Below are 26,205 nucleotides of genomic sequence, written 5' to 3'. Positions count from 1 at the left end.
GTCCCCTCCCCCACCCCAGGAACCCCCCCGGCCCCTCCCCCTCCCCAAACGGGGACCCCCCTCCCGCCCCCGCCCCTCCCCCTCCCTGACCCCGCCCCCTCCTCCCTTGGCCCCGCCCCGTCTGCCCATTCCCGCTCGCACCTCCCGCCGGCCAATCAGCGCTCGGGGCGGTGCGCGAGGGGCGGGGCTTCCTCCGCCTGACCAATGAGAACGCGAGAGGGGGCGAGCCCGCGCATGAGGCTCCGCCAATGGGGAGGCGGGGAGGGCGGGGCCCGGCGGCCTCGCAGCCAATGGGGAGGCGCGGGGGGCGGGGCCTGGCGCGCGCGGCGGCGGCGGCGGCGATGGGGCTGCGGCGGGCGGTGAGGGGGGGGCGGGGGGGGGGCACCGGGACCCCCCCTTGGGACCCCCCCTTGGGACCCCCCCCCACTCCTGCCCGGGACCCCCCCCCCCTCCCCGGGTCCCCTCCCACCTCAGGGATCCCCCCCCGCAACTTCCCGGAACTTCCGCCGGCCCGAGCCGGGACCCCCTCGGGATCCCCTCACGGAGCCCCCCCCCCTCCCCTCACGTCGGGACCCGCTCTGGGACCCCCCCCATTGTCACCCCCCCCCCATCCGGGACCCCCCCGTGGCACCTCCCCCCTCAGGATCCTCCCCGGGACCTCCCAATGTCACCCCCTCCCCCCCACTCCGGGACCCCCCCTCAGGTTCCCCCCTGGGACCGCCCCTCCCCCATTGTCACCTCCCCCCCCCCGGAATTCCCAATGGGCTCTCCCGGTGACCCCTCATGGACCCCCCCAAATGTCACCTCCTCCCCCCCCCGGAATTCCCAATGGGCTCTCCCGGTGACCCCTCATGGACCCCCCCCAATGCCACCTCCCCCCCCCCGGAATTCCCAATGGGCTCTCCCGGTGACCCCTCATGGACCCCCCCAAATTTCACCTCCCCCCCTCGGAATTCCCAATGGGCTCTCCCGGGGACCCCTCATGGACCCCCCCAAATTTCACCTCCCCCCCCCAGGAATTTCCAATGGGCTCTCCCGGTGACCCCTCATGGACCCCCCCAAATTTCACCTCCCCCCCCCCGGAATTCCCAATGGGTTCTCCCGGTGACCCCTCATGGACCCCCCCAAATTTCACCTCCCCCCCCCCAAGAATTCCCAATGGGCTCTCCCGGTGACCCCTCATGGACCCCCCCCAAATTTCACCTGCCCCTCCCCCCCCCGGGACCCCCCATGTCCCCCCCAAATGTCCCCTCACGCCGTGGGGTGGGGGAGGGGGGGGGTTGGAATTTGGGGTGACCCCGGGGGTCCCCCTGACCCCTCCCCTCCCCCCCAGGTGCGGCTCCTGCCCCTCCCCCAACAGCGGCCCCGGAGCGGCCCCGGAGAGACCCCGCGGTGAGGGGGGGGCGCGGGGGGGTCCCGGACCCCAGACCCACTTTGGGGGGGGGGGTCCCTGGGGGGGTTTAGGGGGGTCCCGGACCCCAGACCCACATTGGGGGGGGGGTCCTTGGGGGGGTCCTGGACCCCAGACCCTCATTGGGGGGGTCCTTGGGGGGGTTTGGGGAGGGTCCCGGACCCCAGACCCACATCAGGGGGGGTCCCTAGGGGGCTTTAGGGGGAGGGTCCTAGACCCCCGACCAACATTGGGTGGGTTTGGGGGGTCCTGGACCCCAGACCCACATTGGGGGGGTCCCTGGGAGGGGCTTAGGGGGGTCCTGGACCCCAGACCCACATTGAGGGGGTCCCTGGGGGGGGTTTAGGGGGGTCCCGGACCCCAGACCCACATTGAGGGGGTCCCTGGGGGGGGTTTAGGGGGGTCCCGGACCCCAGACCCACATTGAGGGGGTCCCTGGGGGGGTTTGGGGAGGGTCCCTGACCCCAGACCCACATTGGGGGGGGGTTCCTGGGGGGGTTTAGGGGGTCCCGGACCCCAGACCCACATCAGGGGGGGTCCCTGGGGGTTTAGGGGGGTCCCGGACCCCTAACCCACATCAGGGGGGGTCCCTGGGGGGGTCCTGGACCCCTGACCCACATTGGGGGGTCTCTGGGGGGGTCCCTGGGGGGTGGGGTCTGTAGGGGGGAGGTGACTTTGGGGGGGGTCCCTGGGGGGTTCTTAGGGGGGAGGAGCCCCTTGGGGTCCCTGACCACAATCGCTGACCCCAGAGCACTGACCCGTAGCAGGGCCTTGACCTCTGACCCCTGACCCTGCCCCACGGTGGGCCCCTGACCCCAACCCTTGACCTGAGAGCACTGACCCCCAGCTGGGTCATGACCCCAGACCCACAGAGGACCCCTGAGCCCTGACCCCAGCCCTTGACCCCAGACCCACAGAGGGTCTCTGACCCCTGACCGCTGACCTATGAAGGGTCACTGGCCCCTGACCCCAACCCTTGACCCCAGACCCACAGAGGACTCCTGACCCCAACCCTTGACCCCAGACCCACAGAGGACCCCTGACCCCTGACCCCAACCCTTGACCCCAGACCCGCAGAGAGCCCCTGACCCCAACCCTTGACCCCAGACCCGCAGAGAGCCCCTGACCCCAACCCTTGACCCCAGACCCACAGAGAGCCCCTGACCCCAACCCTTGACCCCAGACCCGCAGAGAGCCCCTGACCCCAACCCTTGACCCCAGACCCACAGAGAGCCCCTGACCCCAACCCTTGACCCCAGACCCGCAGAGAGCCCCTGACCCCAACCCTTGACCCCAGACCCGCAGAGAGCCCCTGACCCCAACCCTTGACCCCAGACCCACAGAGGACCCCTGACCCCTGACCCCAACCCTTGACCCCAGACCCACAGAGAGCCCCTGACCCCAACCCTTGACCCCAGACCCACAGAGGACCCCTGACCCCTGACCCCAACCCTTGACCCCAGACCCACAGAGAGCCCCTGACCCCAGCCCTTGACCCCAGACCCACAGAGAGCCCCTGACCCCAACCCTTGACCCCAGACCCACAGAGGACCCCTGACCCCTGACCCCAACCCTTGACCCCAGACCCACAGAGAGCCCCTGACCCCAACCCTTGACCCCAGACCCACAGAGAGCCCCTGACCCCAACCCTTGACCCCAGACCCACAGAGGACCCCTGACCCCTGACCCCAACCCGTGACCCCAGACCCGCAGAGAGCCCCTGACCCCTGACCCCAACCCTTGACCCCAGACCCACAGAGAGCCCCTGACCCCAACCCGTGACCCCAGACCCACAGAGGGCCCCTGACCCCAACCCTTGACCCCAGACCCACAGAGAGTCCCTGACCCCAACCCTTGACCCCAGACCCACAGAGGCCCCCTGACCCCTGACCCCAACCCTTGACCCCAGACCCACAGAGAGTCCCTGACCCCAACCCTTGACCCCAGACCCACAGAGAGCCCCTGACCCCTGACCCCAACCCTTGACCCCAGACCCACAGAGAGCCCCTGACCCCAGCCCTTGACCCCAGACCCACAGAGAGCCCCTGACCCCAGCCCTTGACCCCAGACCCACAGAGGGCCCCTGACCCCTGACCCCAACCCTTGACCCCAGACCCACAGAGGGCCCCTGACCCCTGACCCCAACCCGTGACCCCAGACCCACAGAGAGCCCCTGACCCTTGACCCCAGACCCACAGAGAGCCCCTGACCCCTGACCCCAACCCGTGACCCCAGACCCACAGAGAGCCCCTAACCCCTGACCCCAACCCTTGACCCCAGACCCACAGAGGGCCCCTGACCCCTGACCCCAACCCTTGACCCCAGACCCACAGAGAGCCCCTGACCCCAACCCTTGACCCCAGACCCACAGAGAGCCCCTGACCCCTGACCCCAGCCCTTGACCCCAGACCCACAGAGGGCCCCTGACCCCAGCCCTTGACCCCAGACCCACAGAGAGCCCCTGACCCCTGACCCCAACCCTTGACCCCAGACCCACAGAGAGCCCCTGACCCCAGCCCTTGACCCCAGACCCACAGAGGGCCCCTGACCCCAGCCCTTGACCCCAGACCCACAGAGAGCCCCTGACCCCAGCCCTTGACCCCAGACCCACAGAGGGCCCCTGACCCCAGCCCTTGACCCCAGACCCACAGAGAGCCCCTGACCACTGCCCTGTGAAGGGTCCCTGACCCCTGCGTTGTCCCCCCAGACCCCGGTCCGTGCCCCGGCGCTGGGCAGTGTCCCTGACCCCTGACCCTTGACCTTTGACCCCTGTCCTGTCCCCCCCAGACCCCGGTCCGTGCCCCGGCGCCGGGCGGTGGCCGCGGTGGCCGCGCTGGCCCTGGGGGGGTCACTGGCCCTGGGCTGTTACGTGGTGGCCGAGCCCCCCCAGCGGCGCCGGACGCGGCTCCTGCTCGAGGGCGTGGGCAGGTTCTGCAGGTGAGGGGGGCTTTGGGGGGTCCTGGGGGGGTCCTGGGGGGCTTTGGGGGGTCCTGGGGGGGGCATGGGGAGGTTTTTCAGGTGTGGGGGGGTTCCTGGGGGGGTTCTGGGGGGCTCCGGGGGGGTTCTGGGGGGGTGTGGGGAGGTTCTGCTGGTGGGAGGGGGTCCTGGGTGGGGGTTTGGGGGTTCCTGGGGTGGTTTGGGGGTTTGGGGGGGTCCTGGAGGGGTCCTGGGGGGGCGTGGGGAGGTTCTGGAGGTGGGAGGGGGCCGGGGGGGGGGTCCTGGGGTTGTCCTGGGGGGGTCCTGGGGGGTTCCTGGGGTGGTTTGGGGGTTTGGGGGGGTCCTGGGGTGGTCCTGGGGGGGTCCTGGGGGGTTCCTGGGGTGGTTTGGGGGTTTGGGGGGGTCCTGGGGGGGTCCTGGAGGGTTCTGGGGGGCTCCAGGGAGGTCATGGGGGGGTTCTGGGGGGGCGTGGGGAGGTTCTGCAGGTGGGAGGGGGCCGGGGGTGGGTCCTGGGGTGGTCCTGGGGGGGTCCTGGGGGGTTCCTGGGGTGGTTTGGGGGTTTGGGGGGGTCCTGGGGGGGGCGTGGGGAGGTTCTGCAGGTGGGGGGAGGTTCCTGGGGGGGTCCTGGAGGGTTCTGGGGGGCTCCAGGGAGGTCATGGGGGGGTTCTGGGGGGGCGTGGGGAGGTTCTGGAGGTGGGGGAGGGGGTCCCGGGGGGGTTTGGAGGGGTCCTGGGGGGTTCCTGGGGTGGTTTGGGGGGGTCCTGGAGGGGTCCTGGGGGGGCGTGGGGAGGTTCTGGAGGTGGGAGGGGGCCGGGGGGGGGTCCTGGGGTGGTCTTGGGGGGGGTCCTGGGGGGTTCCTGGGGTGGTTTGGGGGTTTGGGGGGGTCCTGGGGGGGTCCTGGAGGGTTCTGGGGGGCTCCAGGGAGGTCATGGGGGGGTTCTGGGGGGGCGTGGGGAGGTTCTGCAGGTGGGAGGGGGCCGGGGGTGGGTCCTGGGGTGGTCCTGGGGGGGTCCTGGGGGGTTCCTGGGGTGGTTTGGGGGTTTGGGGGGGTCCTGGGGGGGGCGTGGGGAGGTTCTGCAGGTGGGAGGAGGTTCCTGGGGGGGTCCTGGAGGGTTCTGGGGGGCTCCAGGGAGGTCATGGGGGGGTTCTGGGGGGGCGTGGGGAGGTTCTGGAGGTGGGGGGGGGGGGTCCCGGGGGGGTTTGGAGGGGTCCTGGGGGGTTCCTGGGGTGGTTTGGGGGTTTGGAGGGGTCCTGGAGGGGTCCTGGGGGGGCGTGGGGAGGTTCTGGAGGTGGGAGGGGACCGGGGGGGGGTCCTGGGGTGGTCCTGGGGGGGTCCTGGGGGGTTCCTGGGGGGTTCCTGGGGTGGTTTGGGGGTTTGGGGGGGTCCTGGGGGGGGCGTGGGGAGGTTCTGCAGGTGGGGGGAGGTTCCTGGGGGGGTCCTGGAGGGTTCTGGGGGGCTCCAGGGAGGTCATGGGGGGGTTCTGGGGGGGCGTGGGGAGGTTCTGGAGGTGGGGGGGGGGTCCCAGGGGGGTTTGGAGGGGTCCTGGGGGCTTCCTGGGGTGGTTTGGGGGTTTGGAGGGGTCCTGGAGGGGTCCTGGGGGGGCGTGGGGAGGTTCTGGAGGTGGGAGGGGACCGGGGGTGGGTCCTGGGGTGGTCTTGGGGGGGTCCTGGGGGGTTCCTGGTGGGGTTTGGGGGGGTCCAGGGGGGGTTTGGGGAGGGGTCCTGGGGGTCCTGGGGAGGCTCTGCAGGTGGGGGGGGGGGGTGTCTGTGGGGGCTCAAGGGGGGGTTTTGGGGGGTCCTGGGGGGGGGGGTGGAGGAGGTGTTTGGGGGGGGCCATGAGGAGTTTCAGGGTGAGTTTGGGGGGTCCAGGGGGATTTAGGGGCTCTGGGGTCCCTTTTTGGGGTCCCCCCCGACCCCCTCAGGTCGCTGTCCGTGGGGCTCCAGATCTCCCTGGATTATTGGTGGACCACCAACGTGGAGCTGCGGGGCCTCCACGAGGTGGGCGAGGGGCTCCGGGGGCATTCTGGGGGGATTTGGGGGGATTTTGGGGGGATTTTGGGGAGCCCGGGGTGGGGGGGGTTGGAGAGGGCTGGGGGGGATTTGAGAGATTTGGAGGAGTTTGGGGGGGATGTGGGAGAAGTTCGGGACCCCCCTGTGTGACCCCTGTGCCCCCAGGATGACCCTGGCTACTTGTCCAGCCTGTCCGGGTGCCACAGGTGTCCCTGTGCCCCCAGGATGACCCTGGCTACCTGTCCAGCCTGTCCGGGTGCCACAGGTGTCCCTGTGCCCCCAGGATGACCCTGGCTACCTGTCCGGCCTGTCTGGGTGCCACAGCTGTCCCTGTGCCCCCAGGATGACCCTGGCTACCTGTCCGGCCTGTCTGGGTGCCACAGCTGTCCCTGTGCCCCCAGGATGACCCTGGCTACCTGTCCGGCCTGTCTGGGTGCCACAGCTGTCCCTGTGCCCCCAGGATGACCCTGGCTACCTGTCCGGCCTGTCCGAGTGCCACAGGTGTCCCTGTGCCCCCAGGATGACCCTGGCTACCTGTCCGGCCTGTCTGGGTGCCACAGGTGTCCCTGTGCCCCCAGGATGACCCTGGCTACCTGTCCGGCCTGTCCGGGTGCCACAGGTGTCCCTGTGCCCCCAGGATGACCCTGGCTACCTGTCCGGCCTGTCTGGGTGCCACAGGTGTCCCTGTGCCCCCAGGATGACCCTGGCTACCTGTCCGGCCTGTCCGGGTGCCACAGGTGTCCCTGTGCCCCCAGGATGACCCTGGCTACCTGTCCGGGTGCCACAGGTGTCCTGGTGCCCCCAGGATGACCCTGGCTACCTGTCCGGCCTGTCTGGGTGCCACAGCTGTCCCTGTGCCCCCAGGATGACCCTGGCTACCTGTCCGGCCTGTCTGGGTGCCACAGCTGTCCCTGTGCCCCCAGGATGACCCTGGCTACCTGTCCGGGTGCCACAGCTGTCCCTGTGCCCCCAGGATGACCCTGGCTACCTGTCCGGTCTGTCCGGGTGCCACAGGTGTCCCTGTGCCCCCAGGATGACCCTGGCTACCTGTCCGGCCTGTCCGGGTGCCACAGCTGTCCCTGTGCCCCCAGGATGACCCTGGCTACCTGTCCGGCCTGTCTGGGTGCCACAGATGTCCCTGTGCCCCCAGGATGACCCTGGCTACCTGTCCGGGTGCCACAGGTGTCCCTGTGCCCCCAGGATGACCCTGGCTACCTGTCCGGCCTGTCTGGGTGCCACAGGTGTCCCTGTGCCCCCAGGATGACCCTGGCTACCTGTCCGGCCTGTCCGGGTGCCACAGGTGTCCCTGTGCCCCCAGGATGACCCTGGCTACCTGTCCGGCCTGTCTGGGTGCCACAGGTGTCCCTGTGCCCCTAGGATGACCCTGGCTACCTGTCCGGCCTGTCTGGGTGCCACAGGTGTCCCTGTGCCCCCAGGATGACCCTGGCTACCTGTCCGGGTGCCACAGGTGTCCCTGTGCCCCCAGGATGACCCTGGCTACCTGTCCGGCCTGTCTGGGTGCCACAGGTGTCCCTGTGCCCCCAGGATGACCCTGGCTACCTGTCCGGGTGCCACAGGTGTCCCTGTGCCCCCAGGATGACCCTGGCTACCTGTCCGGGTGCCACAGCTGTCCCTGTGCCCCCAGGATGACCCTGGCTACCTGTCCGGCCTGTCCGGGTGCCACAGCTGTCCCTGTGCCCCCAGGATGACCCTGGCTACCTGTCCGGCCTGTCCGGGTGCCACAGCTGTCCCTGTGCCCCCAGGATGACCCTGGCTACCTGTCCGGCATGTCCAGGTGCCACCGGCGCGCGGGCCAGCGGCTGCTGCGGGGGGCTCTCAGCAATGGGGGGCTCTACGTGAAGCTGGGCCAGGGGCTCTGTGCCTTTGACCACCTGCTGCCCCCCGAGGTGACCGGGACCCTGCGGCCACTCGAGGACAGCGCCAGCCCCAGGGGACACCAGGAGGTGACAGGGGGGACATGGGGGGGACACGGGGGGCACACAGGGACATGGGGGGGCACAGGGATATGGGGGGACACGGGGATATGGGGGGATATGGGGGGAGACGGGGATATGGGGGGGATATGGGGATATGGGGGGGATACGGGGATATGGGGGGGATATGGGGATATGGGGGGGATATGGGGATATGGGGGGGATACGGGGATATGGGGGGATATGGGGATATGGGGGGGATACGGGGATATGGGGGGATATGGGGATATGGGGGGATATGGGGATATGGGGGGGCATGGGGATATGGGGGGGGCACGGGGATATGGGGGGATATGGGGATATGGGGGGATATGGGGGGGATATGGGGATATGGGGGGGCACAGGGATATGGGGGGGACATGGGGATATGGGGATATGGGGATATGGGGGGATATGGGGGGGACACGGGGATATGGGGGGGCATGGGGATATGGGGGGATACGGGGATATGGGGGGGATATGGGGATATGGGGGGGGCACAGGGATATGGGGGGATATGGGGATATGGGGGGGCACGGAGATATGGGGGGGCACGGGGATATGGGGGGGATATGGGGATATGGGGGGGATATGGGGATATGGGGGGATATGGGGATATGGGGGGGATACGGGGATATGGGGATATGGGGGGATATGGGGATATGGGGGGGATATGGGGATATGGGGGGACACGGGGATATGGGGGGATATGGGGATATGGGGGGGATATGGGGATATGGGGGGACACGGGGATATGGGGGGATATGGGGATATGGGGGGGACATGGGGATATGGGGGGATATGGGGATATGGGGGGGGCACGGGGATATGGGGGGATATGGGGATATGGGGGGGACATGGGGATATGGGGGGATATGGGGATATGGGGGGGGCACGGGGATATGGGGGGATATGGGGATATGGGGGGGACATGGGGATATGGGGGGATATGGGGATATGGGGGGGACATGGGGATATGGGGGGGATATGGGGATATGGGGGGGCACGGGGATATGGGGGGGCATGGGGATATGGGGGGATATGGGGATATGGGGGGGCACGGGGATATGGGGGGGATACGGGGATATGGGGGGGATACGGGGATATGGGGGGGCACAGGGATATGGGGGGGACACGGGGATATGGGGGGGACATGGGGGGATATGGGGATATGGGGGGATATGGGGATATGGGGGGATATGGGGATATGGGGGGATATGGGGATATGGGGGGATATGGGGGGATACGGGGATATGGGGGGATATGGGGGGGATACGGGGATATGGGGGGATATGGGGATATGGGGGGGATATGGGGGGGACATGGGGGGGACATGGGGGGATATGGGGGGGCATGGGGATATGGGGGGATATGGGGGGACATGGGGGGATATGGGGGTGACACCGGGGGGACGTGGGGGGGACACGGGGTGGGAGAGGCTTGTGGGACATGAGGGGTGGCACGAGGACAGCGTGGGCCCCCAGGGGCCGTGGGGACACAGAGATGCCCAGGGCGGGGACACAGCGGGGTGCGGGGGGGTCCCCAGTGTCCCCAACATCCCCCCAGTGTCCCTCACCTGTCCCTCACCTGTCCCCAGTGTCCCTCACCTGTCCCTCACCTGTCTCTCACGTGTCCCTCACCTGTCCCCAATGTCCCCAACTTCCCCCCAGTGTCCCTCACCTGTCCCCAGTGTCCCTCACCTGTCCCTCACCTGTCCCTCACCTGTCCCTCACCTGTCCCCAATGTCCCCAACTTCCCCCCAGTGTCCCTCACCTGTCCCCAGTGTCCCTCACCTGTCCCCAGTGTCCCTCACCTGTCCCTCACGTGTCCCTCACGTGTCCCTCACCTGTACCTCACCTGTCTCTCACCTGTCCCTCACCTGTCCCTCACCTGTCCCCAGTGTCCCTCACCTGTCCCTCACCTGTCTCTCACCTGTCCCTCACCTGTCCCCAGTGTCCCTCACCTGTCTCTCACGTGTCCCTCACGTGTCCCTCACCTGTCCCCAGTGTCCCTCACCTGTCCCTCACCTGTCCCTCACCTGTCCCACGTGGACGAGCTGTTCCTGGAGGATTCTGGGTGTCCCCAATGTCCCCAGTGTCCCTCACCTGTCCCTCACCTGTCCCTCACCTGTACCTCACCTGTCCCTCACCTGTCCCTCACCAGTCCCCAGTGTCCCTCACCTGTCCCTCACCTGTCCCCAATGTCCCTCACCTGTCCCTCACCTGTCCCTCACCTATCCCTCACCTGTCCCCAGTGTCCCTCACCTGTCCCACACCTGTCCCTCACCTGTCCCTCACCTGTCCCACACCTGTCCCTCACCTGTCCCATGTGGACGAGCTGTTCCTGGAGGATCCCCTGATCTCCCCAGTGTCCCTCACCTGTCTCTCACCTGTCCCTCACCTGTCTCTCACCTGTCCCTCACCTGTCCCATGTGGACGAGCTGTTCCTGGAGGATCCCCTGATCTCCCCAGTGTCCCTCACCTGTCCCTCACCTGTCCCTCACCTGTCCCTCACGTGTCCCTCACGTGTCCCTCACCTGTCCCCAGTGTCCCTCACCTGTCCCACACCTGTCCCTCACCTGTCCCATGTGGACGAGCTGTTCCTGGAGGATCCCCTGATCTCCCCAGTGTCCCTCACCTGTCCCTCACCTGTCCCTCACCTGTCCCTCACGTGTCCCTCACGTGTCCCTCACCTGTCCCCAGTGTCCCTCACCTGTCCCTCACCTGTCCCTCACCTGTCCCAGGTGGACGAGCTGTTCCTGGAGGATTTCCAGACCACGCCTTCCGGAATGTTCCGCGATTTCGACTACGAGCCGGTGGCCGCCGCCAGCCTGGCCCAGGTGCACCGGGCCACCCTCCCCGACGGGACCCCGGTGGCCGTCAAGGTGTGACCCGAGGGACACCTGGGGGACAGGTGAGGCCGTGCCAGGCCCCGCCCAGGTGACCCCGCCCACCCCAGGTGCAGTACCTGGACCTGCGGGACCGCTTCGAGGGGGACATGAGGACCCTGGAGCTGCTGCTGCGCCTCGTGGAGTTCATGCACCCCGACTTCGCGCTGGGCTGGGTGCTGCAGGTGAGGGACACACCTGGGCACACCTGGGCACACACCTGGGCACACCTGGGCACACCTGGGGACACACCTGTCACCCCCTGCACCCACTGTTTCTCTACCCTGTGGAGTTCATGCACCCCGACTTCGCGCTGGGCTGGGTGCTGCAGGTGAGGGACACACCTGGGCACACCTGGGGCACACCTGGGCACACCTGGGCACACCTGGGGACACACCTGTCACCCCCTGCCCCCACTGTCTCTCTACCCTGAGGAGTTCATGCACCCTGACTGTGCTCTGGCCTGGGTGCTGCAGGTGAGGGACACACCTGGGCACACCTGGGCACACCTGGGCACACTTGGGGCACACCTGGGCACACCTGGGGACAGTGGCAGCTCTTAGGGATCACCCTGTCCCCACTGTCCCACTGCCCCCTGCAGGGTCCCTGTCCCTCACCTGTGTCACCCACTGTCACTCACCTGTGTCACCCAGTGTCCCTCACCTGTGTCACCCAGTGTCACTCACCTGTGTCACCCACTGTCCCTCACCTGTGTCACCCAGTGTCCCTCACCTGTGTCACCCAGTGTCACTCACCTGTGTCACCCATTGTCACTCACCTGTGTCACCCAGTGTCCCTCACCTGTGTCACCCACTGTCACTTACCTGTGTCACCCATTGTCACTCACCTGTGTCACCCATTGTCCCTCACCTGTGTCACCCACTGTCACTCACCTGTGTCACCCATTGTCCCTCACCTGTGTCACCCAGTGTCCCTCACCTGTGTCACCCATTGTCCCTCACCTGTGTCACCCACTGTCACTCACCTGTGTCACCCAGTGTCACTCACCTGTGTCACCCAGTGTCCCTCACCTGTGTCACCCACTGTCACTCACCTGTGTCACCCATTGTCCCTCACCTGTGTCACCCACTGTCACTCACCTGTGTCACCCATTGTCCCTCACCTGTGTCACCCAGTGTCCCTCACCTGTGTCACCCATTGTCCCTCACCTGTGTCACCCACTGTCACTCACCTGTGTCACCCAGTGTCACTCACCTGTGTCACCCAGTGTCCCTCACCTGTGTCACCCACTGTCACTCACCTGTGTCACCCACTGTCCCTCACCTGTGTCACCCACTGTCACCCACCTGTGTCACCCACTGTTCCTCACCTGTGTCACCCAGTGTCACTCACCTGTGTCACCCACTGGCCCTCACCTGTGTCACCCATTGTCCCTCACCTGTGTCACCCACTGTCCCTCACCTGTGTCACCCGTTGTCACTCACCTGTGTCACCCACTGTTCCTCACCTGTGTCACCCACTGTCACTCACCTGTGTCACCCACTGTCACCCACCTGTGTCACCCACTGTTCCTCACCTGTGTCACCCAGTGTCACTCACCTGTGTCACCCACTGGCCCTCACCTGTGTCACCCATTGTCCCTCACCTGTGTCACCCACTGTCCCTCACCTGTGTCACCCGTTGTCACTCACCTGTGTCACCCACTGTCCCTCACCTGTGTCACCCACTGTCACTCACCCGTGTCACCCAGTGTCACTCACGTGTGTCACCCAGTGTCCCTCACCTGTGTCACCCATTGTCCCTCACCTGTGTCACCCATTGTCACTCACCTGTGTCACCCAGTGTCACTCACCCGTGTCACCCAGTGTCCCTCACCTGTGTCACCCATTGTCACTCACCTGTGGCACCCAGTGTCCCTCACCTGTGTCACCCACTGTCACTCACCTGTGTCACCCACTGTCCCTCACCTGTATCACCCAGTGTCACTCACCTGTGTCACCCACTGTCCCTCACCTGTGTCACCCAGTGTCACTCACCTGTGTCACCCACTGTCCCTCACCTGTATCACCCAGTGTCACTCACCTGTGTCACCCAGTGTCCCTCACCTGTGTCACCCAGTGTCCCTCACTTGTGTCACCCAGTGTCCCTCACCTGTGTCACCCACTGTCCCTCACCTGTGTCACCCAGTGTCCCTCACCTGTGTCACCCATTGTCACTCACCTGTGTCACCCTCTGTTCCTCACCTGTGTCACCCATTGTCCTTCACCTGTGTCACCCATTGTCACTCACCTGTGTCACCCGTTGTCACTCACCTGTGTCACCCGTTGTCCCTCACCTGTGTCACCCACTGTCCCTCACCTGTGTCACCCATTGTCCCTCACCTGTGTCACCCACTGTCCCTCACCTGTGTCACCCAGTGTCCCCGTGTGTCCCCAGGAGCTGAAGGCGACGCTGGCGCTGGAGTTGGATTTCGAGAACGAGGCGCGGAACTCGGAGCGCTGCGGGAGGGACCTGGGCCACCTGCGGGGGGTGACGGTGCCACGGGTGCACTGGGGACACTGCAGCAAGGTGGGCACACACCTGGGCACACCTGGGGGACAGCTGGGCACACCTGGGGGACAGCTGGGCACACCTGGGCACACCTGTGACACACCTGGGGACACCTGGGGGACAGCTGGGCACACCTGGGGGACAGCTGGGCACACCTGGGCGCACCTGGGACACACCTGGGGACAGCTGGGGGACAGCTGGGGGACACCTGGGGACAGCTGGGGACACTGCAACAAGGTCGGGATGCACCTGGGGACACCTGGGGGACAGCTGGGCACACCTGGGCGCACCTGGGACACACCTGGGCACACCTGGGGACAGCTGGGGACACCTGGGGACACCTGGGGACACTGCAGCAAGGTGGGGACACACCTGGGGCACAGCTGGGACACAGCTGGGGCACACCTGGGAACACCTGGGCACACCTGGGAACAGCAGGGACACATCTGGGGACAGCTGGGACACAGCTGGGGACAGCTGGGCACACCTGGGGACAGCTGGGGACAGCTGGGGACACATCTGGGGACAGCTGGGCACACCTGGGGACACCTGGGACACACCTGGGGTCACCTGGGGACACCTGGGGACACACCTGGGGACAGCTGGGGGACACCTGGGGACACTGCAGCAAGGTGGGGACGCACCTGGGGCACAGCTGGGACACAGCTGGGGCACACCTGGGAACACCTGGGCACACCTGGGAACAGCAGGGACACATCTGGGGACAGCTGGGGACACTGCAGCAAGGTGGGGACACCGGGGGACACCTGGGGACACGGGACAAGGGCCAGGGGGGGCAGGGCCCAGTGGGGACAGCAGGGACAGGGGACAGGGGGTGTTGGGGACAGTGGGGACAGTGGGTGTTGGGGACAGTGGGGACAGCGGGGACAGGGGTTTTGGGGACAGTGGGGACGAGGGACAGGAGGAGCCGGCGGTGGCAGCGGGTGGGGACAGAGACGGGCCAGGCGTGCCCTGAGGTGACACCGCGCCTCTGTGTCCCCCTGTCCCCGTCCCTGTCCCTGCCTGTGTCTCTGTGTCCCCCTGTCCCTGTCCCGTTTGTGTTTCTCTGTCCCCTGTCCCCTGTCCTCGTGTCCCATCCCCATCGCTGTCCCTGTGTCCCCTGTCCCCATCCGTGTCCCCGTTGCTGTCCCCATCCCCATGACACCATGTCCCCTGTTGCTGTCTCCATGTCCCCGTCGCTGTCCCCTCGCTGTCCCCTGGCTGTCCCCTGGCTGTCCCTGTGTCCCCGTGTCTCACTGTCCCGTGGCTGTCCCCTCACTGTCCCCTGGCTGTCCCCATTCCTGTCCCCTCGCTGTCCCCATGTCCCCCTGTCCCCGTGTCCCCATCCCTGTCTCCTGGCTGTCCCCATGTCCCCTCACTGTCCCCGTGTCCCCCTGTCCCCTCACTGTCCCCTGGCTGTCCCCTGGCTGTCCCCTCGCTGTCCCCTCACTGTCCCCTCACTGTCCCATCCCTGTCCCCTGCTGTCCCCTCACTGTCCCCTCGCTGTCCCCTCACTGTCCCCTCCCTGTCCCCATCCCTGTCCCCTCACTGTCCCCTCGCTGTCCCCTCGCTGTCCCCTGCTGTCCCCAGCGGGTGCTCACGGCCGATTTCTGCGAGGGCTGCAAGATCACCAACGTCGAGGGCATCCGGGAGCTGGGGCTGGGGCTGCGCGACGTCAGTTTGGGGGTCCCGGGGGGTCCCGGGGGGCCTGAGGGGGGTCTTGGGCGATTTGGGGTGGGTCCCAGAGGGGTCCTTGTCCCACCCCCCCTTGGGGACAAACACCGAGGGGATCCTGAGGTTGCCAGACGCCACTTTGGGGGTCCTGGGGGGTCCCTGAGGGATTTAGGGGGGTCCCAGGGGTCCCTGGGGGGGTTTTGGGGGGGTCTCGGGTGATTTGAGGAGGTCCCAGAGGGGTCCCGGGGGTCCCTGGGGGGGTTTTGGGGGGTCTCGGATGATTTGAGGGGGTCCCAGAGGGGTCCCGGGGGTCCCTGGGGGGGTTCTGGGGGGTCTTGGATGATTTGAGGGGGTCCCAGAGGGGTCCCGGGGGTCCCAGGGGCATTTTTGGGGCGGTTTTTGGGGTCCCTGCTCCCCCCTTGTTAATCCGTGTGCATTTTTGGGATTTTTGGGGTCCCAGGGGTGTTTTTGGGGCGGTTTTTGGGGTCCCTGCTCCCCCCTTGTTAATCCGTGTGAGTTTTGGGATTTTTGGGGTCCCAGGGGTGTTTTTGGGGTGGTTTTTGAGGTCCCTGCTCCCCCCTTGTTAATCCGTGTGCATTTTTGGGATTTTTGGGGTCCCAGGGGTGTTTTTGGGGTGGTTTTTGGGGTCCCTGCTCCCCCCTTGTTAATCCGTGTGAGTTTTGGGATTTTTGGGGTCCCAGGGGTGTTTTTGGGGCGGTTTTTGGGGTCTCTGCTCCCCCCTTGTTAATTCGTGTGGGTTTTTGGGATTTTTGGGGTCCCAGGGGTGTTTTTGGGGCGGTTTTTGGGGTCCCTGCTCCCCCCTTGTTAATCCCTGTGAGTTTTGGGATTTTTGGGGTCCCAGGGGTGTTTTTGGGGCGGTTTTTGGGGTCCCTGCTCCCCCCTTGTTAATCCGTGTGGGGTTTTGGGATTTTTGGGGTCCCAGGGGTGTTTTTGGGGCGTTTTTTGGGGTCCCTGCTCCCCCCTTGTTAATCCCTGTGAGTTTTGGGATTTTTGGGGTCCCAGGGGTGTTTTTGGGGCGGTTTTTGGGGTCCTTGCTCCCCCCTTGTCAATCCGTGTGGGGTTTTGGGATTTTTGGGGTCCCAGGGGCGTTTTTGGGGTGGTTTTTGGGGTCCCTGCTCCCCCCTTGTTAATCCGTGTGCGTTTTTGGGATTTTTGGGGTCCCAGGGGTGTTTTTGGGGTGGTTTTTGGGGTCCCTGACCCCCCCTTGTCAATCCGTGTGGGTTTTTGGGATTTTTGGGGTCCCAGGGGTGTTTTTGGGGTGGTTTTTGGGGTCCCTGCTCCCCCCTTGTCAATCCGTGTGGGTTTTTGGGATTTTTGGGGTCCCAGGGGTGTTTTTGGGGCGGTTTTTGGGGTCCCTGACCCCCCCTTGCTGATCCATGTGGGTTTTTGGGATTTTTGGGGTCCCAGGGGTGTTTTTGGGGTGGTTTTTGGGATCCCTGACCCCCCCTTGTCAATCCGTGTGGGTTTTTGGGATTTTTGGGGTCCCAGGGGTGTTTTTGGGGTGGTTTTTGGGGTCCCTGGCCCCCCCTTGTCAATCCGTGTGAGTTTTGGGATTTTTGGGGTCCCAGGGGTGTTTTTGGGGCGTTTTTTGGGGTCCCTGCTCCCCCCTTGTCAATCCGTGTGGGTTTTTGGGATTTTTGGGGTCCCAGGGGTGTTTTTGGGGCGGTTTTTGGGGTCCCTGCTCCCCCCTTGTCAATCCGTGTGGGTTTTTGGGATTTTTGGGGTCCCAGGGGTGTTTTTGGGGTGGTTTTTGGGGTCCCTGGCCCCCCCTTGTCAATCCGTGTGCATTTTTGGGATTTTTGGGGTCCCAGGGGTGTTTTTGGGGCGGTTTTTGGGGTCCCTGCTCCCCCCTTGTCAATCCGTGTGGGTTTTTGGGATTTTTGGGGTCCCAGGGGTGTTTTTGGGGCGGTTTTTGGGGTCCCTGCTCCCCCCTTGTTAATCCGTGTGGGTTTTGGGATTTTTGGGGTCCCAGGGGTGTTTTTGGGGCGTTTTTTGGGGTCCCTGCTCCCCCCTTGTTAATCCGTGTGGGTTTTGGGATTTTTGGGGTCCCAGGGGTGTTTTTGGGGTGGTTTTTGGGATCCCTGACCCCCCCTTGTTAATCCGTGTGGGTTTTGGGATTTTTGGGGTCCCAGGGGTATTTTTGGGGTGGTTTTTGGGATCCCTGACCCCCCCTTGCTGATCCGTGTGGGTTTTTGGGATTTTTGGGGTCCCAGGGGTGTTTTTGGGGCGGTTTTTGGGGTCCCTGCTCCCCCCTTGTCAATCCGTGTGAGTTTTGGGATTTTTGGGGTCCCAGGGGTGTTTTTGGGGCGGTTTTTGGGGTCCCTGCTCCCCCCTTGTTGATCCGTGTGGGTTTTTGGGATTTTTGGGGTCCCAGGGGTGTTTTTGGGGTGGTTTTTGGGGTCCCTGCTCCCCCCTTGTCAATCCGTGTGCATTTTTGGGATTTTTGGGGTCCCAGGGGTGTTTTTGGGGTGGTTTTTGGGGTCCCTGACCCCCCCTTGCTGATCCGTGTGGGTTTTTGGGATTTTTGGGGTCCCAGGGGTGTTTTTGGGGCGGTTTTTGGGGTCCCTGCTCCCCCCTTGTCAATCCGTGTGAGTTTTGGGATTTTTGGGGTCCCAGGGGTGTTTTTGGGGCGGTTTTTGGGGTCCCTGCTCCCCCCTTGTCAATCCGTGTGGGGTTTTGGGATTTTTGGGGTCCCAGGGGTGTTTTTGGGGTGGTTTTTGGGGTCCCTGACCCCCCCTTGCTGATCCGTGTGGGTTTTTGGGATTTTTGGGGTCCCAGGGGTGTTTTTGGGGTGGTTTTTGGGGTCCCTGCTCCCCCCTTGATTAATCCCTGTGAGTTTTGGGATTTTTGGGGTCCCAGGGGTGTTTTTGGGGCGGTTTTTGGGGTCCCTGCTCCCCCCTTGTCAATCCGTGTGTATTTTTGGGATTTTTTGGGTCCCAGGGGTGTTTTTGGGGCGTTTTTTGGGGTCCCTGCTCCCCCCTTGCTGATCCGTGTGGGTTTTTGGGATTTTTGGGGTCCCAGGGGTGTTTTTGGGGCGTTTTTTGGGGTCCCTGCTCCCCCCTTGTTAATCCCTGTGAGTTTTGGGATTTTTTGGGTCCCAGGGGTGTTTTTGGGGCGTTTTTTGGGGTCCCTGACCCCCCCTTGTCAATCCATGTGCATTTTTGGGATTTTTGGGGTCCCAGGGGTGTTTTTGGGGTGGTTTTGGGGTCCCTGCTCCCCCCTTGTTAATCCGTGTGAGTTTTGGGATTTTTGGGGTCCCAGGGGTGTTTTTGGGGCGGTTTTTGGGGTCCCTGCTCCCCCCTTGTTAATCCGTGTGGGTTTTTGGGATTTTTGGGGTCCCAGGGGTGTTTTTGGGGCGTTTTTTGGGGTCCCTGCTCCCCCCTTGTTAATCCCTGTGAGTTTTGGGATTTTTGGGGTCCCAGGGGTGTTTTTGGGGCGGTTTTTGGGGTCCCTGCTCCCCCCTTGTTAATCCGTGTGCATTTTTGGGATTTTTGGGGTCCCAGGGGTGTTTTTGGGGCGGTTTTTGGGGTCCCTGCTCCCCCCTTGTTAATCCCTGTGAGTTTTGGGATTTTTGGGGTCCCAGGGGTGTTTTTGGGGCGGTTTTTGGGGTCCCTGACCCCCCCGTGCCCCCCCAGACCGCAGAGAAGCTGATCCAGGTGTTCGCCGAGCAGATTTTCTACACCGGCTTCATCCACGCGGATCCGCACCCCGGCAACGGTACCGGGGGCACCCCAAAACCTGGGAGTGGGACCCCAAAACCTGGGGGAGGGACCCCAAAACCTGGGAGTGGGACCCCAAAACTGGGGGAGAGCCCAAAACCTGGGGAGGGGGATCGCAAAACCGGGGGGGACCCCAAAAGTGGGAGGAGGGAGCCCAAAACTGGGGAGGGACCCCGAAATCACGGGGGACCCCAAAACCAGGGGGATCCCAAAAGAGGGGGGACCCCAAAACCTGGGGAGGGCGATCCTAAAACGGGGGGGACTCCAAAACCGAGGGGAGGGACCCCAAAACCTGGAGAAGGACCCCAAAACTGGGGGGGACCTCAAAAAGTAGGGGTCCCCAAAACTGGGGGGGGTCCCTGAAAAGGAGCAGAGGGATCCCCAAAAAAGGAGAGGGGACCAAGGATTGGGGGGGCGTCCTTAAAGAGAGGGGGTCCCCAAAAAAACAGGAAGGGAGGGGTCCCCCAAAAAGGAGGGGAGCGATCCCCAAAAAAAGGGGGTCCCCAAAAAAAGGGGGGGGGCCCAAAACAGGGGGAATCCCCAAAAAAAGGGGTTCCCCAAAACAGGGGGGTCCCCAAAAGGGGGTCCCCCAAAGCAGCGGGGTGTCCCCAAAAAGGGAGAGGGGAGGGACCCCAAAAAGAGCAGAGGATCCCCAAAATAGGGCGGGGGTCCCCAAAATAGGACAGGGGTCCCCAAAATAGGATGGGGGTCCCCAAAAAGGGAGAGAGGAGGGGAGGGACCCCTAAAAAGGTGGAGGGGGGATCCCCAAAATAGGGCGGGGGTCCCCCAAAAAAGAGGGGGGTCCCCAAAAGAGGGTCCCCCAAAGCAGCGGGGTGTCCCCAAAAAGGGAGAGGGGAGGGACCCCAAAAAAGAGGGAGGAGGTCCCCAAAATAGGGCGGGGGTCCCCAAAAGGAGTCGCCCAAAACAGTGGGGTGTCCCCAAAAAGTGAGAAGGGAGGGACCCCCAAAAAGGAGGAGGGGGGTCCCCAAAATAGGACGGGGGTCCCCCAAAAAAGGGGGGGGCCCAAAACAGGGGGAATCCCCAAAAAAAGGGGTTCCCCAAAACAGGGGGGTCCCCAAAAGGGGGTCCCCCAAAGCAGCGGGGTGTCCCCAAAAAGGGAGAGGGGAGGGACCCCAAAAAGAGCGGAGGATCCCCAAAATAGGGCGGGGGTCCCCAAAATAGGATGGGGGTCCCCAAAATAGGATGGGGGTCCCCAAAATAGAATGGGGGTCCCCAAAAAGCGGAGGCTCCCCAAAACAGGGGGGTCCCCCAAAGCAGCGGGGTGTCCCCAAAAAGGGAGAGGGGAGGGACCCCTAAAAAGGTGGAGGGGGGATCCCCAAAATAGGGCGGGGGTCCCCCAAAAAAGAGGGGGGTCCCCAAAAGAGGGTCCCCCAAAGCAGCGGGGTGTCCCCAAAAAGGGAGAGGGGAGGGACCCCAAAAAAGAGGGAGGGGGTCCCCAAAATAGGGCGGGGGTCCCCAAAAGGAGTCGCCCAAAGCAGCGGGGTGTCCCCAAAAAGTGAGAAGGGAGGGACCCCCAAAAAGGAGGAGGGGGGTCCCCAAAATAGGACGGGGGTCCCCCAAAAAAGGGGGGGGGCCCAAAACAGGGAGAGTCCCTAAAAAAAGGGGTTCCCCCAAAAAAAGGGGGGGGTCCCCAAAAGGGGGTTCCCCAAAGCAGCGGGGTGTCCCCAAAAAGGGCGAGGGGAGGGACCCCAAAAAAGAGGGAGGGGGTCCCCAAAATAGGGCGGGGGTCCCCAAAATAGGGCGGGGGTCCCCAAAATAGGATGGGGGTCCCCAAAAAGCGGAGGCTCCCCAAAACACGGGGGTCCCCCAAAGCAGCGGGGTGTCCCCAAAAAGGGAGAGGGGAGGGACCCCAAAAAAGAGGGAGGGGGTCCCCAAAAAGGAGGGGGGTCCCCCAAAAAAGGGGGGGGGGGCCAAAACAGGGGGAATCCCCAAAAAAAGGGGTTCCCCAAAACAGGGGGGTCCTCAAAAGGGGGTCCCCCAAAGCAGCGGGGTGTCCCCAAAAAGGGAGAGGGGAGGGACCCCAAAAAGAGCGGAGGATCCCCAAAATAGGACGGGGGTCCCCAAAATAGGGCGGGGGTCCCCAAAATAGGATGGGGGTCCCCAAAATAGGACAGGGGTCCCCAAAATAGGATGGGGGTCCCCAAAATAGGGCGGGGGTCCCCAAAATAGGATGGGGGACCCCAAAAAGCGGAGGCTCCCCAAAACAGGGGGGTCCCCCAAAGCAGCGGGGTGTCCCCAAAAAGGGAGAGGGGAGGGACCCCAAAAAAGAGGGAGGGGGTCCCCAAAATAGGGCGGGGGACCCCCAAAAAAGAGGGGGGGGCCAAAACAGGGGGAGTCCCCAAAAAAAGGGGTTCCCCAAAACAGGGGGGTCCCCAAAAGGGGGTTCCCCAAACCAGCGGGGTGTCCCCAAAAAGCGAGAGGGGAGGGTCCCCAAAAAGAGCGGAGGGTCCCCAAAATAGGGCGGGGGTCCCCAAAATAGGATGGGGGTCCCCAAAATAGGATGGGGGTCCCCAAAAAGCGGAGGCTCCCCAAAACAGGGGGGTCCCCCAAAGCAGCGGGGTGTCCCCAAAAAGGGAGAGGGGAGGGACCCCAAAAAAGAGGGAGGGGGTCCCCAAAATAGGGCGGGGGTCCCCAAAAGGAGTCGCCCAAAGCAGCGGGGTGTCCCCAAAAAGTGAGAAGGGAGGGACCCCCAAAAAGGAGGAGGGGGGTCCCCAAAATAGGACGGGGGTCCCCCAAAAAAGGGGGGGGGCCCAAACAGGGGGAGTCCCCAAAAAAAGGGGTTCCCCAAAACAGGGGGGTCCCCAAAAGGAGTCGCCCAAAGCAGCGGGGTGTCCCCAAAAAGCGAGAGGGGAGGGACCCCAAAAAGAGCGGAGGATCCCCAAAATAGGACAGGGGTCCCCAAAATAGGATGGGGGTCCCCAAAATAGGGCGGGGGTCCCCAAAAAGCGGAGGCTCCCCAAAACAGGGGGGTCCCCCAAAGCAGCGGGGTGTCCCCAAAAAGGGAGAGAGGAGGGGAGGGACCCCTAAAAAGGTGGGGGGGGGATCCCCAAAATAGGGCGGGGGTCCCCCAAAAAAGAGGGGGGTCCCCAAAAGAGGGTCCCCCAAAGCAGCGGGGTGTCCCCAAAAAGGGAGAGGGGAGGGACCCCAAAAAAGAGGGAGGAGGTCCCCAAAAAGGAGGGGGGTCCCCCAAAAAAGGGGGGGGCCCAAACAGGGGGAGTCCCCAAAAAAAGGGGTTCCCCAAAACAGGGGGGTCCTCAAAAGGAGTCGCCCAAACCAGTGGGGTGTCCCCAAAAAGCGAGAGGGGAGGGACCCCAAAAAGAGCGGAGGATCCCCAAAATAGGACGGGGGTCCCCAAAATAGGATGGGGGTCCCCAAAATAGGATGGGGGTCCCCAAAAAGCGGAGGCTCCCCAAAACAGGGGGGTCCCCCAAAGCAGCGGGGTGTCCCCAAAAAGGGAGAGAGGAGGGGAGGGACCCCAAAAAAGGTGGAGGGGGGATCCCCAAAATAGGGCGGGGGTCCCCCAAAAAAGAGGGGGGTCCCCAAAAGAGGGTCCCCCAATGCAGCGGGGTGTCCCCAAAAAGGGAGAGGGGAGGGACCCCAAAAAAGAGGGAGGAGGTCCCCAAAAAGGAGGGGGGTCCCCCAAAAAAGGGGGGGGGCCCAAAACAGGGGGAATCCCCAAAAAAAGGGGTTCCCCAAAACAGGGGGGTCCCCGAAAAGGGGTCCCCTAAAGCAGCGGGGTGTCCCCAAAAAGGGAGAGGGGAGGGACCCCAAAAAGAGCGGAGGATCCCCAAAATAGGACGGGGGTCCCCAAAATAGGGCGGGGGTCCCCAAAATAGGATGGGGGTCCCCAAAATAGGATGGGGGTCCCCAAAAAGCGGAGGCTCCCCAAAACAGGGGGGTCCCCCAAAGCAGCGGGGTGTCCCCAAAAAGGGAGAGAGGAGGGGAGGGACCCCTAAAAAGGTGGGGGGGGGATCCCCAAAATAGGGCGGGGGTCCCCCAAAAAAGAGGGGGGTCCCCAAAAGAGGGTCCCCCAAAGCAGCGGGGTGTCCCCAAAAAGGGAGAGGGGAGGGACCCCAAAAAAGAGGGAGGGGGTCCCCAAAATAGGGCGGGGGTCCCCAAAAGGAGTCGCCCAAAGCAGCGGGGTGTCCCCAAAAAGTGAGAAGGGAGGGACCCCCAAAAAGGAGGAGGGGGGTCCCCAAAATAGAACGGGGGTCCCCCAAAAAAGGGGGGGGCCCAAAACAGGGGGAGTCCCCAAAAAAAGGGGTTCCCCAAAACAGGGGGGTCCCCAAAAGGGGGTCCCCCAAACCAGCGGGGTGTCCCCAAAAAGCGAGAGGGGAGGGACCCCAAAAAGAGCGGAGGATCCCCAAAATAGGGCGGGGGTCCCCAAAATAGGGCGGGGGTCCCCAAAATAGGACAGGTGTCCCCAAAATAGGATGGGGGTCCCCAAAAAGCGGAGGCTCCCCAAAACAGGGGGGTCCTCCAAAGCAGCGGGGTGTCCCCAAAAAGGGAGAGGGGAGGGACCCCAAAAAGAGCGGAGGATCCCCAAAATAGGGCGGGGGTCCCCAAAATAGGATGGGGGTCCCCAAAATAGGATGGGGGTCCCCAAAAAGCGGAGGCTCCCCAAAACAGGGGGGTCCCCCAAAGCAGCGGGGTGTCCCCAAAAAGGGAGAGGGGAGGGACCCCTAAAAAGGTGGAGGGGGGATCCCCAAAATAGGGCGGGGGTCCCCCAAAAAAGAGGGGGGTCCCCAAAAGAGGGTCCCCCAAAGCAGCGGGGTGTCCCCAAAAAGGGAGAGGGGAGGGACCCCAAAAAAGAGGGAGGAGGTCCCCAAAAAGGAGGGGGGTCCCCCAAAAAAGGGGGGGGCCCAAACAGGGGGAGTCCCCAAAAAAAGGGGTTCCCCAAAACAGGGGGGTCCTCAAAAGGAGTCGCCCAAACCAGTGGGGTGTCCCCAAAAAGCGAGAGGGGAGGGACCCCAAAAAGAGCGGAGGATCCCCAAAATAGGACGGGGGTCCCCAAAATAGGATGGGGGTCCCCAAAATAGGATGGGGGTCCCCAAAAAGCGGAGGCTCCCCAAAACAGGGGGGTCCCCCAAAGCAGCGGGGTGTCCCCAAAAAGGGAGAGAGGAGGGGAGGGACCCCAAAAAAGGTGGAGGGGGGATCCCCAAAATAGGGCGGGGGTCCCCCAAAAAAGAGGGGGGTCCCCAAAAGAGGGTCCCCCAATGCAGCGGGGTGTCCCCAAAAAGGGAGAGGGGAGGGACCCCAAAAAAGAGGGAGGAGGTCCCCAAAAAGGAGGGGGGTCCCCCAAAAAAGGGGGGGGGCCCAAAACAGGGGGAATCCCCAAAAAAAGGGGTTCCCCAAAACAGGGGGGTCCCCGAAAAGGGGTCCCCTAAAGCAGCGGGGTGTCCCCAAAAAGGGAGAGGGGAGGGACCCCAAAAAGAGCGGAGGATCCCCAAAATAGGACGGGGGTCCCCAAAATAGGGCGGGGGTCCCCAAAATAGGATGGGGGTCCCCAAAATAGGATGGGGGTCCCCAAAAAGCGGAGGCTCCCCAAAACAGGGGGGTCCCCCAAAGCAGCGGGGTGTCCCCAAAAAGGGAGAGAGGAGGGGAGGGACCCCTAAAAAGGTGGGGGGGGGATCCCCAAAATAGGGCGGGGGTCCCCCAAAAAAGAGGGGGGTCCCCAAAAGAGGGTCCCCCAAAGCAGCGGGGTGTCCCCAAAAAGGGAGAGGGGAGGGACCCCAAAAAAGAGGGAGGGGGTCCCCAAAATAGGGCGGGGGTCCCCAAAAGGAGTCGCCCAAAGCAGCGGGGTGTCCCCAAAAAGTGAGAAGGGAGGGACCCCCAAAAAGGAGGAGGGGGGTCCCCAAAATAGGACGGGGGTCCCCCAAAAAAGGGGGGGGGCCCAAAACAGGGGGAATCCCCAAAAAAAGGGGTTCCCCAAAACAGGGGGGTCCCCAAAAGAGGGTCCCCCAAACCAGCGGGGTGTCCCCAAAAAGCGAGAGAGGAGGGACCCCCAAAAAGGAGGAGGGGGGTCCCCAAAAAAGAGGGGGGTCCCCCAAAAAAAGGGTCCCCCCAAAACAGGGGCATCCTTAAGAAACGGAAGCGTTCCCCAAGGAAAATGGGGACACCGATGGAGGGGAGGGGGGGGGGGGGCCCAAAAATTGAGCGGGACCCCCAAAAAGGAGGGGGGATCCCCAAAATAGGGCGGGGGGGGTCCCCCCCCAAAAAAAGGGGGGGCTCCCGAACGCCCCCTCCCCCCGCGGCAGTGCTGGTGCGCCGGGGCCCCGACGGGAGAGCGCAGCTGGTGCTGCTGGACCACGGCCTGTACGAGACCCTGAGCGAGAGGTGAGGGACCCCAAAACACGGGGGGGGACCCCAAAACACGGGGGGGGACCCCAAAACCCCCGCCCCGGCCCCCCCGTTTTAACCCCTCCCTTCCCGCAGGGAGCGGGTGTCGCTGTGCGGGCTCTGGAGGGCGATCGTGCTGCGGGACCACGAGGGCATGAGGGAGCGGGCGGCGGAACTGGGGGTGCAGGGTGAGGAGAGGGAGCCCAAAAATGGGGAGAGGGAGCCTGGAAATGGGGAGAGGGAGCCCGGAAATGGGGGGAGGGAGCCGAAAATGGGGGGAGGGAGCCTGAAATGGGGAGAGGGAGCCCAAAATGGGGAGAGGGAGCCCAAAAATGGGGAGAGGGAGCCCAAAATGGGAAGAGGGAGCCCAAAAATGGGGAGAGGGAGCCCAAAAATGGGGAGAGGGAGCCGAAAATGGGGGGAGGGAGCCCAAAAATGGGGAGAGGGGTCACGAAAATGGGGGGACGGAGCCCAAAAATGGGGGCAGGAGCCCGAAAATGGGGAGAGGGAGCCCAAAAATGGGGGGAGGGAGCCTGAAATGGGGAGAGGGAGCCCAAAATGGGGAGAGGGAGCCCGAAAATGGGGGGAGGGAGCCCGAAAATGGGGGGAGGGAGCCCAAAAATGGGGAGAGGGGTCACGAAAATGGGGGGACGGAGCCCAAAAATGGGGGCAGGAGCCCGAAAATGGGGAGAGGGAGCCCAA

The 26,205-nt window shown here is 64.4% G+C and overlaps 1 protein-coding gene across 1 annotated transcript in view; it reads left to right on the top strand.

Annotated features, from left to right (window-relative positions):
- Nucleotides 1–327: 327 nt before the first annotated feature.
- ADCK5 (aarF domain containing kinase 5) overlaps nt 328–26,205 on the top strand; it is a gene marked incomplete at its 3' end in the record, with an annotated part of 28,274 nt that continues 2,396 nt past the window's right edge. The window contains exons 1-12 of the mRNA XM_082290315.1: nt 328–359; nt 1,334–1,392; nt 4,199–4,348; nt 6,271–6,346; nt 8,122–8,322; nt 11,075–11,215; nt 11,290–11,403; nt 13,616–13,747; nt 15,320–15,403; nt 19,060–19,141; nt 25,422–25,500; nt 25,600–25,691. Of these exons, the coding sequence (XP_082146441.1) occupies nt 342–359; nt 1,334–1,392; nt 4,199–4,348; nt 6,271–6,346; nt 8,122–8,322; nt 11,075–11,215; nt 11,290–11,403; nt 13,616–13,747; nt 15,320–15,403; nt 19,060–19,141; nt 25,422–25,500; nt 25,600–25,691 (1,228 nt within the window). The 5' untranslated portion in view covers nt 328–341. The remainder of the gene's footprint in view (nt 360–1,333; nt 1,393–4,198; nt 4,349–6,270; nt 6,347–8,121; nt 8,323–11,074; nt 11,216–11,289; nt 11,404–13,615; nt 13,748–15,319; nt 15,404–19,059; nt 19,142–25,421; nt 25,501–25,599; nt 25,692–26,205) is intronic.

This window comes from Coloeus monedula (assembly GCF_965178545.1).
Source record: "Coloeus monedula genome assembly, chromosome: 1".
Lineage (NCBI taxonomy): Eukaryota > Metazoa > Chordata > Aves > Passeriformes > Corvidae > Coloeus > Coloeus monedula.
Note: the sequence above shows the minus strand (reverse complement) of the source record. Positions and strands in the feature narration are given on the sequence as shown.